The following is a 14,706-nucleotide window of genomic DNA, read 5'->3' as shown; positions in this document are numbered from 1 at the left end:
TCAGAACACAAGATAAATAAGTAAGGTGCTAATGGACAGCCTTGACGAATACCCTTTGTTGGTTCAAACCATCGTGATGGTGATCCATTTATTAACAGGGCAACTCTAGGATTAAAAGTGCATTCCTTAATCCACAAGACAAATTTAAGGTGAAACCCAAAGTGCAGTAATACTTTGATCTTCTTTCTTAGGACAATTTTTAAAAGGATTGGTTTTTTATGGATTAAAAGCTTGATATTTTCATACCATTGCATTATAATTTCAATAGTTTGGTGATAAAGGTCATGGCATGGTTAATATTGATATTTAGGAATTGGTTGCTGAGAAAGTGAAAAAAAAATAAAACTTTTCTCTAGTGGCAAAGAAAAGAAAAGTTAACAATTTCTATTGTTTAATTGTAGGAGAAAATTGTTGAGAAGAGCTTTTCTTTAATATGGTTAGGTTGATTTTTATGTTGACTAAACATCCCATGGCAGACTATTTTTGCTTTTCTTTCTCGAAATCACTATTCTTAGAAAAGAAAAATCTTAGGATGGCTAGAAATAATTTTGGCTTCAAATTTTCTATGAAAATTTTCTTTTGATTTTTTTTGACCACCAAACATTAGAAAAGAAGATTGTGATATAACTAATTTTCTCTTCTTTCGCTTTCTTAGCAACCAAACAAAGCCTTAGAATCTGCAACCAAACAACTTGTAAGGCTATATTTGGATACTGATTAAGTGGAGGTTATCCACTTAACCAGTCAAACATAAGCAAAAAAAAATGGGGTCTTACCGTCTTAAAGATATCCAGTTGATGCCCCAAAAAGGCTACAAGTGGATAACCTGCACAACTCTCATTTTGCCTTCTTACTTTTTAGCTTTCTTTCCCAGAACATAACCTACTAACCCTGAAACTTCAAATAGGGGATATTGTGAACTCATGGAAGTAGTTAGCCCCTAGTTAGCTATTCAGCGTCCAAACTCAAAGTGTTTGACAAGTGACTGCCACACCTGTACCTGTCCGGTACAGATTATTGAAGCTGGATGTTAGGCAACATTGTGCCTATGCTAAAGTACTTATGTGGGATGATCAAATATTCATTAGGAAGAAATTGTAGTCAAAAGATGCGTTCTAATCGTTTAGAAATTGGGATCGGTCCCAAAGAGCCATGATGAACATTATAAGTAGTTGCAATGCATTTGCTGTAAGGGCATCTCTTTTCACTTGTGCAAGGTGAACTTTTTCTGTGTATTCGGGAGGTGCCATGGTGTATCTGTACATTGTAAATCTATTTGATGAGACAAACAATCTGAATATTTTAAATGGAATTGTGGGGGTAATATTGGAGAATAACTGTCTAAAAATTAGAAAAACTAACACTTAGATGGTAGAACACAATATTAGTGGAAATACAGTTTGATGTGAGGTCTTAGAAAAATTTGATGTGAAGTGATAACTTGGTTTCATAATTTTTATTTCTTGGATTTGCTATAGGGATGAATGGAGAATAGACAAAGACAGGAAGTAAACTCAGTTGTCAAAGTATAGGTCTTAAGATAATTTGTACTGGAAGAATGCTTTGAGTCCATCTCTTTGTATTTGGACTCATGGCTTCATATTGGACAATTTGAAAGGTTAGGAAATAAAGAGCATTACATAGGAGAAGTAATGTGAGAAGTTGGGTATTCTACGGAGCAGAATGCTAAGATGGAGAAAGTGGTGGTGAGCTGATTGATATGGTATGGAATGTGTTAGAATCTGAGTTTGTTCCTTAAACAGAAGGAGCTTGGACATTTTTTCAGGGTTAATGAAAGAGGATGAAAACACTACATGTATGAATTGTAGGAGACACCTTGATACTTAATCAGTGGATGGAAGGAAGATTACATAAAATTGACCCCAGATAGGTGGGATGAAGCATTATTAAGTGTTGAACAAGGTTTCTTGATACTGCAATATGGGTGCATACTGGTAAGTGGTAACAATGTGATATGGTTAACATAGACCGCAGTATGCCCCTGCATCTACTTGTGTTGCTGGCAGGAATTATACTCTGTGTCAAACATGACATAGCATGCACTATGGTATTGTATGGTCAGTATTTCAATCCTTGCTGTTGAAATTATTGTTGTTCTTCAGGCTGCAAGTTTCTGTTATATACTGCTAATTTTTTTTTTAATATCACTATAATTGGGGTTTTTTCTTATTACCAAACATTTTTCTCATTTATCTACGCCATACTATTAAATGCTAGACTGTTAGAAACTTAGGATATTATGTTTTAGATTTATTAGTTTTAATTTGCATGTCATTTTTCTCATCATGCAGGTTGGGCCAGGTTCCATACTACAGGCTCCGCTAGATGATGATATTGGAAGCAGCTTGTAAGTTAAAGTTGTGGTCCTCATGTAGAGATTAACATTTTACTTGGTGGCTTTTATTTATGGCCTTTACAACCCAAAATATGGCCTGAATTGTCCATTCAACAGGGCTGCTCAATCACGCTGTGAGAGTCAAACATGCCCGAAGGACTTAATCACGCCTCCTGATGATTGCCATGTGAACAATTCCTTATCTTACACTTTACAAGTAAGTCGTTATTGAAAAACTTATATTTTCTCCACTAAAACTTCTCTAAGGTAGCTTCTGTGATCACTTGCTTCAATTTATAAAGTGATCACAGAAAGACTGGTCAATTTGAATGGTGAAAGACTGGTAAATCAGACTCAGACAGATGATCAAGGCTTGTTATTGGTTGGTCTTTCTTTTGAGTGCAGTATCATTATATCTTTATGCTTATCTTCTTCTCGTAACTAACAAGATTATAGAAGTTAAATGTTCATTTAGAGCAACATTGTTCAAAAACCACTGAGATTTATATCTTGAATTGTCAATCAGTAGGAAATTTAAATTGAAGCTTTTTGTTATTATTTCCTTAACATTTGACAAATGCATATAAACCATAAGCTGATGTTAAGCTCATAGATATGAATATCTAATTGTATACTTTTGATCATAAGAAACATGTCTATGCCCTTCTCTGTCATTCTTTTTGCCGTACATCTTTATATCAATTATGAAATATTTATTGCATTCTAATTTTAACTTACAAACTTATAAAATTTTGCAGATCTGTCGTGTTGAGGACCTCACTGTCAGTGGTTTAGTTAGGGGAAGCATCATTGACATTCACCGAGCAAGGACTGTCACTATTGAAGAGGATGGCATAATAAATACATCAGAATTAGGTGATGCAACTTTTTTTTATTTAATATTTAGTGAAGAAAATATCTGAGATGACTCTCTCTCTCTCTCTATCGATCCATCTCTCTCTCTCTCTCATATTAACTCTCCAATTTTAATTCCTTGGTAGGTTGTAAAGAGGGCATTGGCAAGGGAAAATTTTTAAAATATGGAGCTGGTGGGGGTGCTGGGCATGGAGGAAAGGGTGGCTCAGGGTTTTATAATGGGATGCTAGTTGAAGGCGGTCAAGAGTATGGTGATGCTGATCTCCCTTGTGAGTTGGGGAGTGGGAGTGGTGGCTCCAGTGAATCACTTGATAATGTTGCTGGTGGGGGAATGATAGGTGAATACTTTTTACATGTCATTGAAGTTTCCACACCATTGTTGAATTCTGAACATCATTATGGATTTTATTTATTAATCTCTGAAATTATAGTCTTATTAAGATTCCAAAACGTAAAGTCTTATTAGTGGCATCACTAGTTGCCTGAATGTGCAATCAGCATCATTTTTCTTGTTTTTAGTCAATCTTCATATCTTCTCATAGTTTAATGATAATTGGGTGCTTGGATGACTATCTGCGTTCATTCTATGCAAAAAAGACAATGTGGTCCTTCAATAAAACCAACATTGTCAAATGTCTTAGGTGAGGCCAGGTACCCCTTGTATAGTCTAGATGGGCACCCAGGCTCTAAGGTGGCCGCCTAGGGAGGAAAGCTCTCCTAGATTTTATTATGCACACTTTTAATTATATGCATAAATAAGCATGTGACATGTTATATGTTCTCCTTTTTTATCACGTCTGGAATCATGAAACTATTTTTCACACTTAAAAGGTCCAAAGATCAAAATCTACAAGTAGCAATAGCATTACTGCCTCAGCAGCATCCAGCAAGTTCTAGAATATAGCTAGGAGGTAGCCAGCACCTAGCCAGAAGCAAAGGAGGAGGAGACAAGCAGACTAGATGCTAACAAGCAGACCAAAGGGGAAAAATTAGGAAAATGAGTAGAATAATGGCCAGATGGAGAAGACTTGCAGCCACTGCTGGTGCTCATCACTGTTGGCTGAGCTGTTGCTTGCCATGATAAGCCTACTAGCTACTACAATGTTCGCGGGACCCTCCCACATGTCCCATATGGGGCTTAAATAGGAAAAGAAAATGGGAAGCGAAACCTTTAATAAGCTGGGGTTCAAGCAGGCTTAGCCTAGGCAGCCTGGCCAATTTACACACCCAACTAGCCGCCCTAGGCAGCCACTTATTACAGCACTAAATAGAACATGGACTTTCTATTGATAAAATGCTATCTGCATGTATTAAACATGGTGCAATTAACCCACAAACATTCTGTTATCTTGATATCTTATGTGACTGATGCAGTCCATAAATGTCATCACTTGTTGAGAACATACAGAAAAATTGACCCAAATAAAATAAAGGGTAAGTTATGTTTTTAGTCCTCCAAGCTTAGGTCGTGTTTTTAGATGGTCCCTAAACTTCAAAAACCGCTAATTAGGTCCTTAGATTTGCACTGGTGTTTTAATGTTGTCCTTCCAGCCAATTCTAGCCAATTTCTGGCGCTAGAAAGTTGTATGTGATGTACATGTGGCGCCTTTTTCCTTGTTGGCGCCAATGTTAGCATATTGGTGATGACGTGGCATAATAGGTGGAATTTTCCGTCCAAAAGTGTCCAATCGTCGAGTGTCACATCATCACCCATATGCATGGTCTGCCGAACCGACCGGAATCGGTCGGTTCAGGCTGTACCGAACTGGTGCCGATAGTTACCGGTACGGTTTGGCTGTGAAAACCAGTACCGAACCGAAACCGGTGCATTCGGCGCCGGTAGAAGCGGGGAAGAAGAGGAAAAAAGAAGAGAAGAAGAAGAGGAAGAAGAAAAGAAAGAGGAATAGAAGAAGAAGAGAAGGCAAGTACCGGGAGAAGGAGGACCTCTCTTTTTTTGCTCGCGGGCGGGACCTCTCTTCCTTCCTTACTCACGGGAGAACGGGCGGAAATCGGAAAAGAGAGAAGAGAGGAGAGAGGGGAAGGAGGGTTCGGAAAGAAGAAGAAGAGGAAAAAAAATCCCGCGCATGGGGCAGCGCGCCCGCGTGTGGGAGCGAGTGGGGAAGCGGGCACAAGTGGGGAACCGTGAGCCCGCTCGCGTTCCATGCGCAAGGAACCGCGCCCGCATGCGGTTCCCCGCGCTGGCCGCGATTCCTCGCGCGGGCTCGCCGCACAGAGTGGCATTTAAAACTCGACCGGGCGCGTGGGTGCGTTTTTTTTTCTATCTCGATCGGTTCGGTACTGGTACCGGTCTTCACCGGTACTATCGGTACCGCAGACCCTGCCTATATGTTATGAATTATATTTTTGGTGCAAGTTTTACAAATATTTTTACATAGTCCTTATAGTTTAAAAATCAATAACTAGGTCCCTCGATTTTTAAGTTTGACTTAATGTAGCCTTTCTAGCCAAGTTTGGCCAATTTTGGGTATCGGAAAGTTGCACGTGATGCACATGTGACGTTCTTTTCTTGTCGACAGGATAAAAAATAGAGAGAGAGTAGGAGAAGAAAGACCGTGTGATTGCAGGCTCGACTGGGAGGAGGTGACGACAGACTCGACAATGGGGGAAGGGCAAGGGCCCAGTGGATGTTAGGGGGCGGAGCGGGCTCAGGGCCACAGTGAAGGCAGAGCGGAAAGAGGAGGGTCGCATGAGGAAGCGGGGGGATGGGTCGTCACAATTGTTTGGGGGGGGGGCTTAGTGGTTGTCGAGGGTGAGGGGGCTTGGTCGTCGCCGAGGGCAGAGGAGGAGGAGGAGGAGGAGGAGGAGGAGGGGGAGGGGGAGGAGGGGGCTGGGTGCCGAAGACAGGGAAGAAGTTGAAGAGGAGGGGGGGGGGGCATATGGGTCCTAATCAAAGGTTCACAAGCATTTCTGGTGTCTAAAATTGGCCGGAATCAATTAGAAAAACTACATTAAATCACACTTGAAAATCGAGGGACCTAATTGGAGATTTTTAAACATACTGTTTAAAAATATTTGTGAAATTTAGAGGACCGCAAACATAATTTATCATATATTAGTGATGATGTGGCACTTAGCAACTGAATACTTTTGGGAAGAAAAATTCACTGTGGCACATGCTATGTGTCACATCGTCATCTATATGCCACATCATCACCCATATGCTACATCATCCCAATAAAAATTTCCATCCGTTATGCTACGTTATCACTTATATGCTGATATTGGTGCTAGCAAGGAAAAGAATGCCACGTGTGCATCATGTGCAACTTTACAATGCCGGAAATTGACCAGAAGTGGCTGGAAGGATGGCATTACAACACCGGTGAAACTCTAAGGACATAATTAGAGATTTTGAAGTTTAGGGACCATTTAAAAGTACGACCTAAACTTGGAGGGATAAAAATATAATTTACCCTAAAATAAACAAACTTAAAGAATCAACAAACTTATTTTCACATTTCAAATCATTGATTGATCCTCTCCATTTTTGGGCCTCAAAATGCGGGGTTCAATGACAAGGAGAAAAGGGTGCTAATGAAGTGTTTTGAAGTGTTTTCAAGTAGCTTGCTCTGGTATCTAGTGGGATTAAGCTTCTGTTGAAGCATTTCCTAGGATATATCTTTGCACAAGCTGATACTAAATAATGACAGGCGTGCAGTTTCAGTACTTTGACAACCAAATTGCAGTAAAAAGATAAGAGGACAAGGATTTTAAACAACTGGATTAAATTCAAGGGTTGAACTGCTGAAGTATCCAGTGTTGGTGGTTAGCCTGGCACTGTTGCACGTGCAATGCCATGCTTTGCTGTTTTTCATGTCATGCTTAACATGCATTGGCATGGCAGAATGCCTAGTTATGGCATTCTGCCAGTGCTGCACGCTGGTAAGGCACTGGCATGATAAATATGGTGCTGTGCTATTTCAACCAGCACTTATAATCTATTTAGGTTTGCAAACAATGAAAGTTAAGCCTATTGGAATTTTCTATTTAAAACTAAAATTTCTCTTGATTTGAATTGCATTGGTTAAATTCTTTTCCTAAAGTTGATCTGATGTTGGAGATTGCCTAAGTTATCTCAATGTTGGGTTTGAGTCATTTGAAGTGAAGGCTTTATGGAGGGCTAATGAAATCACATGCTTGCTTTAGTTTATTTCAGCAGGCTTCTTTTGGCCTTAGGTGACCAAACAATGCTTGCTTTTGAAAACAAGAGAAAAAGATTGATGGATCACAATAGGTTAAGGGTCAAACATCTTACAACCAAAGTACCTATTGCATCTAGGTTTGGAGCCATATCTTCAAAGCATGCAGTCATGCCATGGGAAAGAGATGAGAATCTCTTGTGTTATTACTCTAGTGCCAGTTACAGTCAAGGGGCAGCCCTCTAGAGTGTTAGGATTATAGGACAATAGAGGTGGGGAGAACTTAGCTTATGGAGACAAATAATGACTCTTATTATGGGTCAAAAGCAGTTAGAAGGACTTGGGAAGACAAACAGATAGAAGCATAAGAAGGAAAGAATCGAGAAAATCAAAATTTGGACTACCAGAAGTTGATGGTTTTTTGAACTTCCCTTTCGAAACTATATCCGTAATAGGGACTCTATACACTAATCCTTCTCTGAAGAACTCCAAGACCAACTACAAAAATGGCATGAATAATCAAAGCTGGGAATTATATCAAACTTCTGAAACTAATAACTTATTCTATGTAAACAGGAATTACTCAATAGAAAATAACGCTCTTAGAATAGACAGTTTTATGTATGTGACTGTGAAACATAAATGATATCTCCCTCCAGTTTTGGAGAAACATCAGTGTGACACTCCATAATTTGTATTTCCTTTTACTACCATTTGCCTTTCTCTCCAAACATTGTATCATATGGCAGCTGGAGCAAGTTTGCAACTGCAACATGTTTGTCCTATGGTTCAAAATATAGGTTCGGATTCACTTTAAGGATAAGTTAAGGAAATAGTGATGTCCCATGTTTGTCTTATTGGAGCTATCTGATCTGCTATATCCAGTTTTAAAGAGATCAACCAGATGAATGTACTTTGTATCTTCAGAATCAAAGAGTGAAATGGCATATCTGGGCTAGCTTCCAGACCAACTTTATCATAAGTTGTTTTGTTCCTGTTGAATCTCCATAGCAAGCTGCGATCTCTGGGTAGGCAATGGGTGTTAAAACCCTGAATAGCTGAATATGAAACTCTTGCACAAGACATGTCATATTGATGACTTCTCAACCCTCTTTTATCTTCGCCCTCTCTATATGCAAACACACCCATATACTTGCACACATATCCTCTCCTTTCTACATAGATACATACATACGTTTGTGTGTATTAATTACGTATGTCTGTATATGTATATGTGTCATGAATGTGTAATCATATGATGTTAATTTTGACAGAATTATTCCATCACTTTTTCTTTATATTTTTAGATCAAATTCATTTTCCAGATTCATTTGTTTTGAGTATTTATTCTATAATGTCATATGACCCCTATCCTTTTTACATAGATACATACATACATATGTACATACTAATTATATATGTCTGTATATGTATATGTATCATGAATGTGTAATCATATGATGTTAATTTTGACAGAATGATTCCATCACTTTTTCTTTATATGTTTAGATCGAATTCATTTTCCAGAATAATTCATTTGTTCTGAGTATTTATTCTATAATGTCATATGACCCTTCTCGATGCTGATATCTATGTTGGGTTGTTCCAGTGATGGGTTCCATGAAGTGGCCGCTTTCTAGGCTAGAAATTTATGGATCTTTAAGGGCAGATGGCCAAAGCCACACAGAATCAGCTGTAAACCACAATGGGACTTTGATGGGTGGGCTAGGCGGTGGTTCTGGTGGTACAATTCTTCTTTTTCTTCAAACACTTACACTTGAGAACAATTCATCTTTATCAGTAACTGGTGGAAATGGTGGCCCAGTTGGTGGGGGTGGTGGGGGTGGTGGGAGAATTCACTTTGATTGGTCTAATATTGCCACTAGAGATGAATATGTTCAGATTGCTTCTGTAAATGGTACAATCATATCGAGGTATGCAAATTCTAGTTTTATGGTCATGGAGAAAAATGATATAGATTTCATATGCCATGTTACATTTCCTAATAATTATAGTTCTCGGAGATATAATGACATGCTTGTGAGCATTGTTAGTACTACTAGTTTCAAGGTACTCATCTAATTATATCTTTTGATATCATTGTATTGCTCCTAATTTACATAGCATTACATAATATTGCAAAATTTCATTTAAGGTCCATGCCACAAGCCATTTTATATTTTACTAGGTTTCAGAAACATTCTAAAATATATCATATTTCAAATATATATGAGTGTAATTTTGTGAACTTGGCCTCCCTACATGGTTTGGAGGAGTGTTGACCAGACCCAAGTTCGACTTAAACTTATCCTAGTATAGTGTCAATCCCTTTCTCAACTCACAACCGCAAGGAGATAAAACTCCAAATTCTTAATCACTTGGTGAACTAGCTTGGACCTGGGCATGTGTGTATTATGATATGACTTGAACTGACTGAACCTAACCATGTGAATTGACTCTTATAATCATGAAGGTTTCCCTGCTTATAGACATAGATGAAACCAAGGTCTGTTGAACCGGTCAGAACCGACCGGTTCAGCCCGTACCGTACCAGTGCTAGTCGGTACTGGTACAATACAACCATAGAATTCGGTTTCGACCTCTTTGGGGTCGAAACCGAACGGTTCCTTGTCCGTACCGGTGCGAACCAGTGCGGTTTGCATCGATATAAGCCTGGTACCGATGCGAACCGCACTAGTACTCGCGGGAAAGAAGAAGAGGAAGAAGAAAAAGAGGAGAGAAGAAGACTACCTCACGAGCCTCTTTCTTCCTCTCGAGCGCCTTGCGGGGAAGAGGACTACCTCACGGGGAAGAAGGCCTCCCTTGCTCGCGGAAGAAAGGGGGGCAAGAGAGGAGAAGAGAGGAGAGAGGGGAAAAACGGCTTGGGAAGAAGAGAAGGGGAAAAAAAGAAAAAAAAAAAGAGAAAGAGAGAGGCGTTGGGGGCAGCGCGCCCGCGCGGGCGCGAGTGGGGAAATGCGTCCCCGACTCGTGCCCATGTGCGTTCCACGTTGTGCGAACCGCACGGGAGCGCGATTCCCCGCGCGCGCAGGCTGCCCGTCCGCACGTTTTTTTTCTTGAACCGGTCCGGTACCAATTCCAACTAGTACCGGTCTCCACGGTACATCAGTTCGGTCGGTACTGTGTACCTTGGATGAAACTAGTCCAATATTTAACTTGAACAAACCCAAAATGATGTCCTTAGAGTTTAGGTGAATTTATGATAATTCATGCCCATTTCTAGCCTACCCCATTTGTACCATACATTGCATATCACTTAGTGGGTTATCACCATAGTACAAGGGTATTTTCCTCTACATCGTTGCTTACTTGTGTCGACATGTATGGGTCCGTATCATGCATATCTCTATGATTGGATGCAAATAGACTGATATGTCATGATTGATGCTTGTACCTTTGTTAAACTTGTATTTGATCATCCTGAATAGCCTATGTTTCTACTCTCATTGATTAGGAACTCTTCCTGATTTCGTCCCGTAAATGAGGATTTGAAAGCTCTTTGGACATTATAATGATAAATGTCATCGTTCTACAAATAGAAATCGTGCTAACTTGTAGCGTATAAGCTTTCCACATTACTATCATTATTTAAGTTTCCCATAGTACTGGCAACATGCATAAAACCCACATGATGTGTTGTTGTGTAAAGTAACTACATGTTCTCCTCTAACTTTTGTCATGAATTTTGTTGTTATGAGAGTTGCATATGTGTTAAATAGTTGTGTCAGTGTTAAAATACAGTCAACACAGAGATCTAGAATGATTTGTAATCCTAGATTTCTGTAGGTCAGTTAAATACTATGTTTATTTATAACAGCTTTGTCTACACTAGTATAAAAGAATTTATCTTTTTGTATCAAAAAATGAAGAAAGTAGTTCATCTTAGCTTGCTTTTTTTTAAAAAAAATTGAGTATATTTCCATTCCATTGGGTATCAAAGTGTTAGCATGATGTGGGCGCAACATGGACATGTTACATGATATTTAATCCTAGATTTGCATCCTTAGCCCTGACATTTCCAAACTATAGATCTTCATTTCTCTTATAATAGGTCAAACATCAATAGTTGCTTCCTAGAATGCATGCTAGAAACCTTGACAATCAATTAATCAATTTACAATATTACAGCTGAAACTTTATTTTAATTTCTAGAATTTGTGCAGATAAACTGAGTGAAACCTTCTAGCTATTTCCATATTCTATAGCTAACTTTAGATACTCCATAGTCCATGGTACTATCCTTCTTTTTCTAAAAAGTTGCTTAGTAAGACTTTTGCATGATTGAAAATTATAATTCCAGATTATATCCTGTTTGTTGTACATATATACACACATATGTACATATATATTTAGATAGGATTGCTCTTTTTCTTGCATTCATTTCTTTCTTTTTCTTACAATTATTTGCTGCTTGCCAGCTGCCCTTCCCTTCCCACCTTGCCCTAAAAAGGCACATACTAAACATGGTCTACTGTACTTTGCTCCGTTCTGCCCAGTACGGGGGCGTAGCATACCGTACCAGAGAAAACTGGTACGAAACTCAATTTTGAGTCAGTACAAGCCCTATACCGAGTTATACTGCCTTGTATCGAGGTGTACCGATGGCGTATTGAGGTAGTACCGACCTGTACCGAAGTGGACTGACTTGTATCGAGGCATACCAAAATAAAAATTGAGAAAAATAGTTCGAAAGCTATTTCGGTACATGATGCATCTGTACCGTACTGAACCGATAAGGTATCCGGTATTGAGATGGCGGACCTTGAAACAAACAGACAGACAGACATATAAATAAATTAATAATGAACAAAAAGAATTAATAAGCACCACTATAGTTGAGCATTTTAGGTGGCTTGTTAGAGGTAGCACAAATGGCTGTGGTTCTCATTTGGTTGAGCTTTTTTTGTTTATTCTATTTTGTTGACCTGTTATTTTATATATTCCTTTATGTTACCAATATTGTAGGTCTCTATACCAAAACTCACACCTGTACCTTTTGCTAGGCCTGGCACGCTGCAGTATGCCCCTATACTAATGCATGGTGCATTGTTGCAGTTGGCACAACACTTGTACCATGTTCCATTGCAGGAGCATACTGAACCCCATACAATACCAATGCCGTCTCAGGGCCATATGGTATGCCCTGTATGGGCTGGTGCAGATCAAGAATTAAAACCTTTGTTGATACTATTAATAATCGGATTATCTCCATAGAATTGGAGTGGAGATGTCTGGAGATGAGGTGAAAACATGGAATAACTCATCGGGTTGGGGAGTTAGCATTATAATAATGGAAACCTGCAAAACAACACAAATAATCCTATAGAACTTCTGGTTTGATCTATAGATTGACTATAAGTGATGAGAACATGGAGGTTATGAGGAAGAAACATGGGCCAAGAACCTCTAGACATTAAGTATATCATTGCTGTCATTTTGTAGCATTATTGTGACATTTGCATCATGATGGCCCTTCTTGTCAGGATCATTGACAATTTAAGTATTTCAACTTTCATATTCTTCATAAAATTGTTGAAATGGAATGATTTGAGGTTTGACTTCTCATACAATTTAGAATTTCTGATACATACTGCTCTAATATTGAGTCTTTGTGTCAATTGAGTTGTTAAACCTATTCATAGTGCTTTGTCATAAAATACAGTTGCTTTCATGTAATATTGTTCTAGGGTGTGGAGCATTTTTTCTAACAAGTTCTTATATGTATTACAGCGGAGGGGCTGGGAACAGTGGTGGTCATCATGGGGAGGATGGTACAGTTACTGGAAAGAAGTGTCCAGTGGGGCTCTATGGTACATTTTGTAATGTATGCTTACTCTAACTACTCTGCTTTTTTTTTATTTTAATGAATAATTTTTCTGCTTGTTATCTTTATGCAAACTCTGGCCATGTATTGTCCATCGGAATTTGCATATTTGGGCAATTACAGAAATATGGAATGTCATCTTCATTTTTGGTTATTTTTATGCTTCTATTTTAGTGTCACACTGCAGTTCATTTTCATGAATTATAGCATAATTCCGACACATGGTTTTCAAAGCTTTGATATGAAATAGCAAGATGAACCTGGCAACTGAGAGACTCTCGAATAAGGAAGCAAGAGGAAGAATAATAGCATAAGTGGTCTACGATGAGGAAGTCCTGAACCACAAACTTCAAAGCTTAACTTTCACGGTCCCTCTAATTGCATTGTATATGGGGCCTACCAAAGTCTCTCTACCTTCAACAAGTTATGCACTCTATGTGGAACATACCAGATGTATGTACTAGACTAAAAAATGTGAACAAAATCTTTCTTTTAGATTGCAAACTTATCGTACTAGACTGAAAAAGGAACCTAGAATTATCCTAACACTCGTAATGAAGCTCATACTGTTCTCTAGAGAGCTGGATGTTTGCTAAGCCAAACAGGAAGCCTAGGTTTTGCTATAGAAACATTAACAGCCATGCTAGCTGGCACAGAGCAACTGTAGTTACATAGGTCCATGCAACACACCTCAGCTATCAACATTTCTATGATTTGGTCCTAACATCCTTGTCCGGTCTCTAATTTGGACAATTAAAGATGTGTTGGAAAGCTCTTTTAAAGGCCTGTCAAACAAGGTTGTTCTTCGATTCAAAATCTTCATGATTTGATCTTGATTTTAGTTATATTTTTCCTTGCTTCTCTATTTGAACGTTTGAACATTGACAATTCATGAATTGTTTGATATAAGAGTACTGTAAAATGTGCTAATTAGAAAATTGTGTAGTTAAATAGCGCGATATAATGCAAGGTTGTTATGGGCCCTCATCTGGGTGCCTGGGCAACCACCTGGACAATAGACAGAGCTCAGTGTGCTGAGGTTACCCTTGCATTGTCCATCATAACACATATGCATATATATATATATATAGGGGATTGATAACCTACTCTCTGTTATGGTAGGTTATCAATCTATCCATTTTTCCATAGACAAAAAATACCCGTACTTTTTATAACTCTTAAGGGTATTTTATGTCTTTTACAATCCCACATTAACTCACCCTCTCAACCCCCCAATTAATACTCTCTCTCTCCTAAATACACACACACACGTACATATATATAGATACATACATATATATATTAATATATACATATATATATTAATATATATATGTTAATATATATATATATACACACATACGTATATATACATACGTATGTATACATATGTATGTATATGTATGTATGTATGTTTGTTTGTATGTATGTTTATATATATATATATATATATATATATATATATATTAATT

At 38.4% G+C, this 14,706-nt stretch overlaps 1 protein-coding gene across 3 annotated transcripts in view; it reads left to right on the top strand.

Annotated features, from left to right (window-relative positions):
• Positions 1 to 14,706, top strand: part of LOC103703579 (MraZ) — a 49,669-nt gene that overhangs the window by 20,651 nt on the left and 14,312 nt on the right. For all 3 annotated transcript variants that reach the window (XM_088718785.2, XM_088718784.2, XM_039119414.3), the window contains 6 exons: positions 2,313 to 2,368; positions 2,474 to 2,573; positions 3,115 to 3,232; positions 3,358 to 3,570; positions 9,002 to 9,326; positions 13,141 to 13,234. In XM_088718785.2, coding sequence (XP_088574911.1) covers positions 2,313 to 2,368; positions 2,474 to 2,573; positions 3,115 to 3,232; positions 3,358 to 3,570; positions 9,002 to 9,326; positions 13,141 to 13,234 — 906 coding nt within the window. The remainder of the gene's footprint in view (positions 1 to 2,312; positions 2,369 to 2,473; positions 2,574 to 3,114; positions 3,233 to 3,357; positions 3,571 to 9,001; positions 9,327 to 13,140; positions 13,235 to 14,706) is intronic.

Source organism: Phoenix dactylifera, chromosome 3 (assembly GCF_051530095.1).
Source record: "Phoenix dactylifera cultivar Ajwa chromosome 3, Ajwa_hap1_PhDact_Kaust_v1.1, whole genome shotgun sequence".
Classification (NCBI taxonomy): Eukaryota; Viridiplantae; Streptophyta; class Magnoliopsida; order Arecales; family Arecaceae; genus Phoenix; species Phoenix dactylifera.
This window is presented reverse-complemented; position numbering and strand designations above follow the sequence as displayed.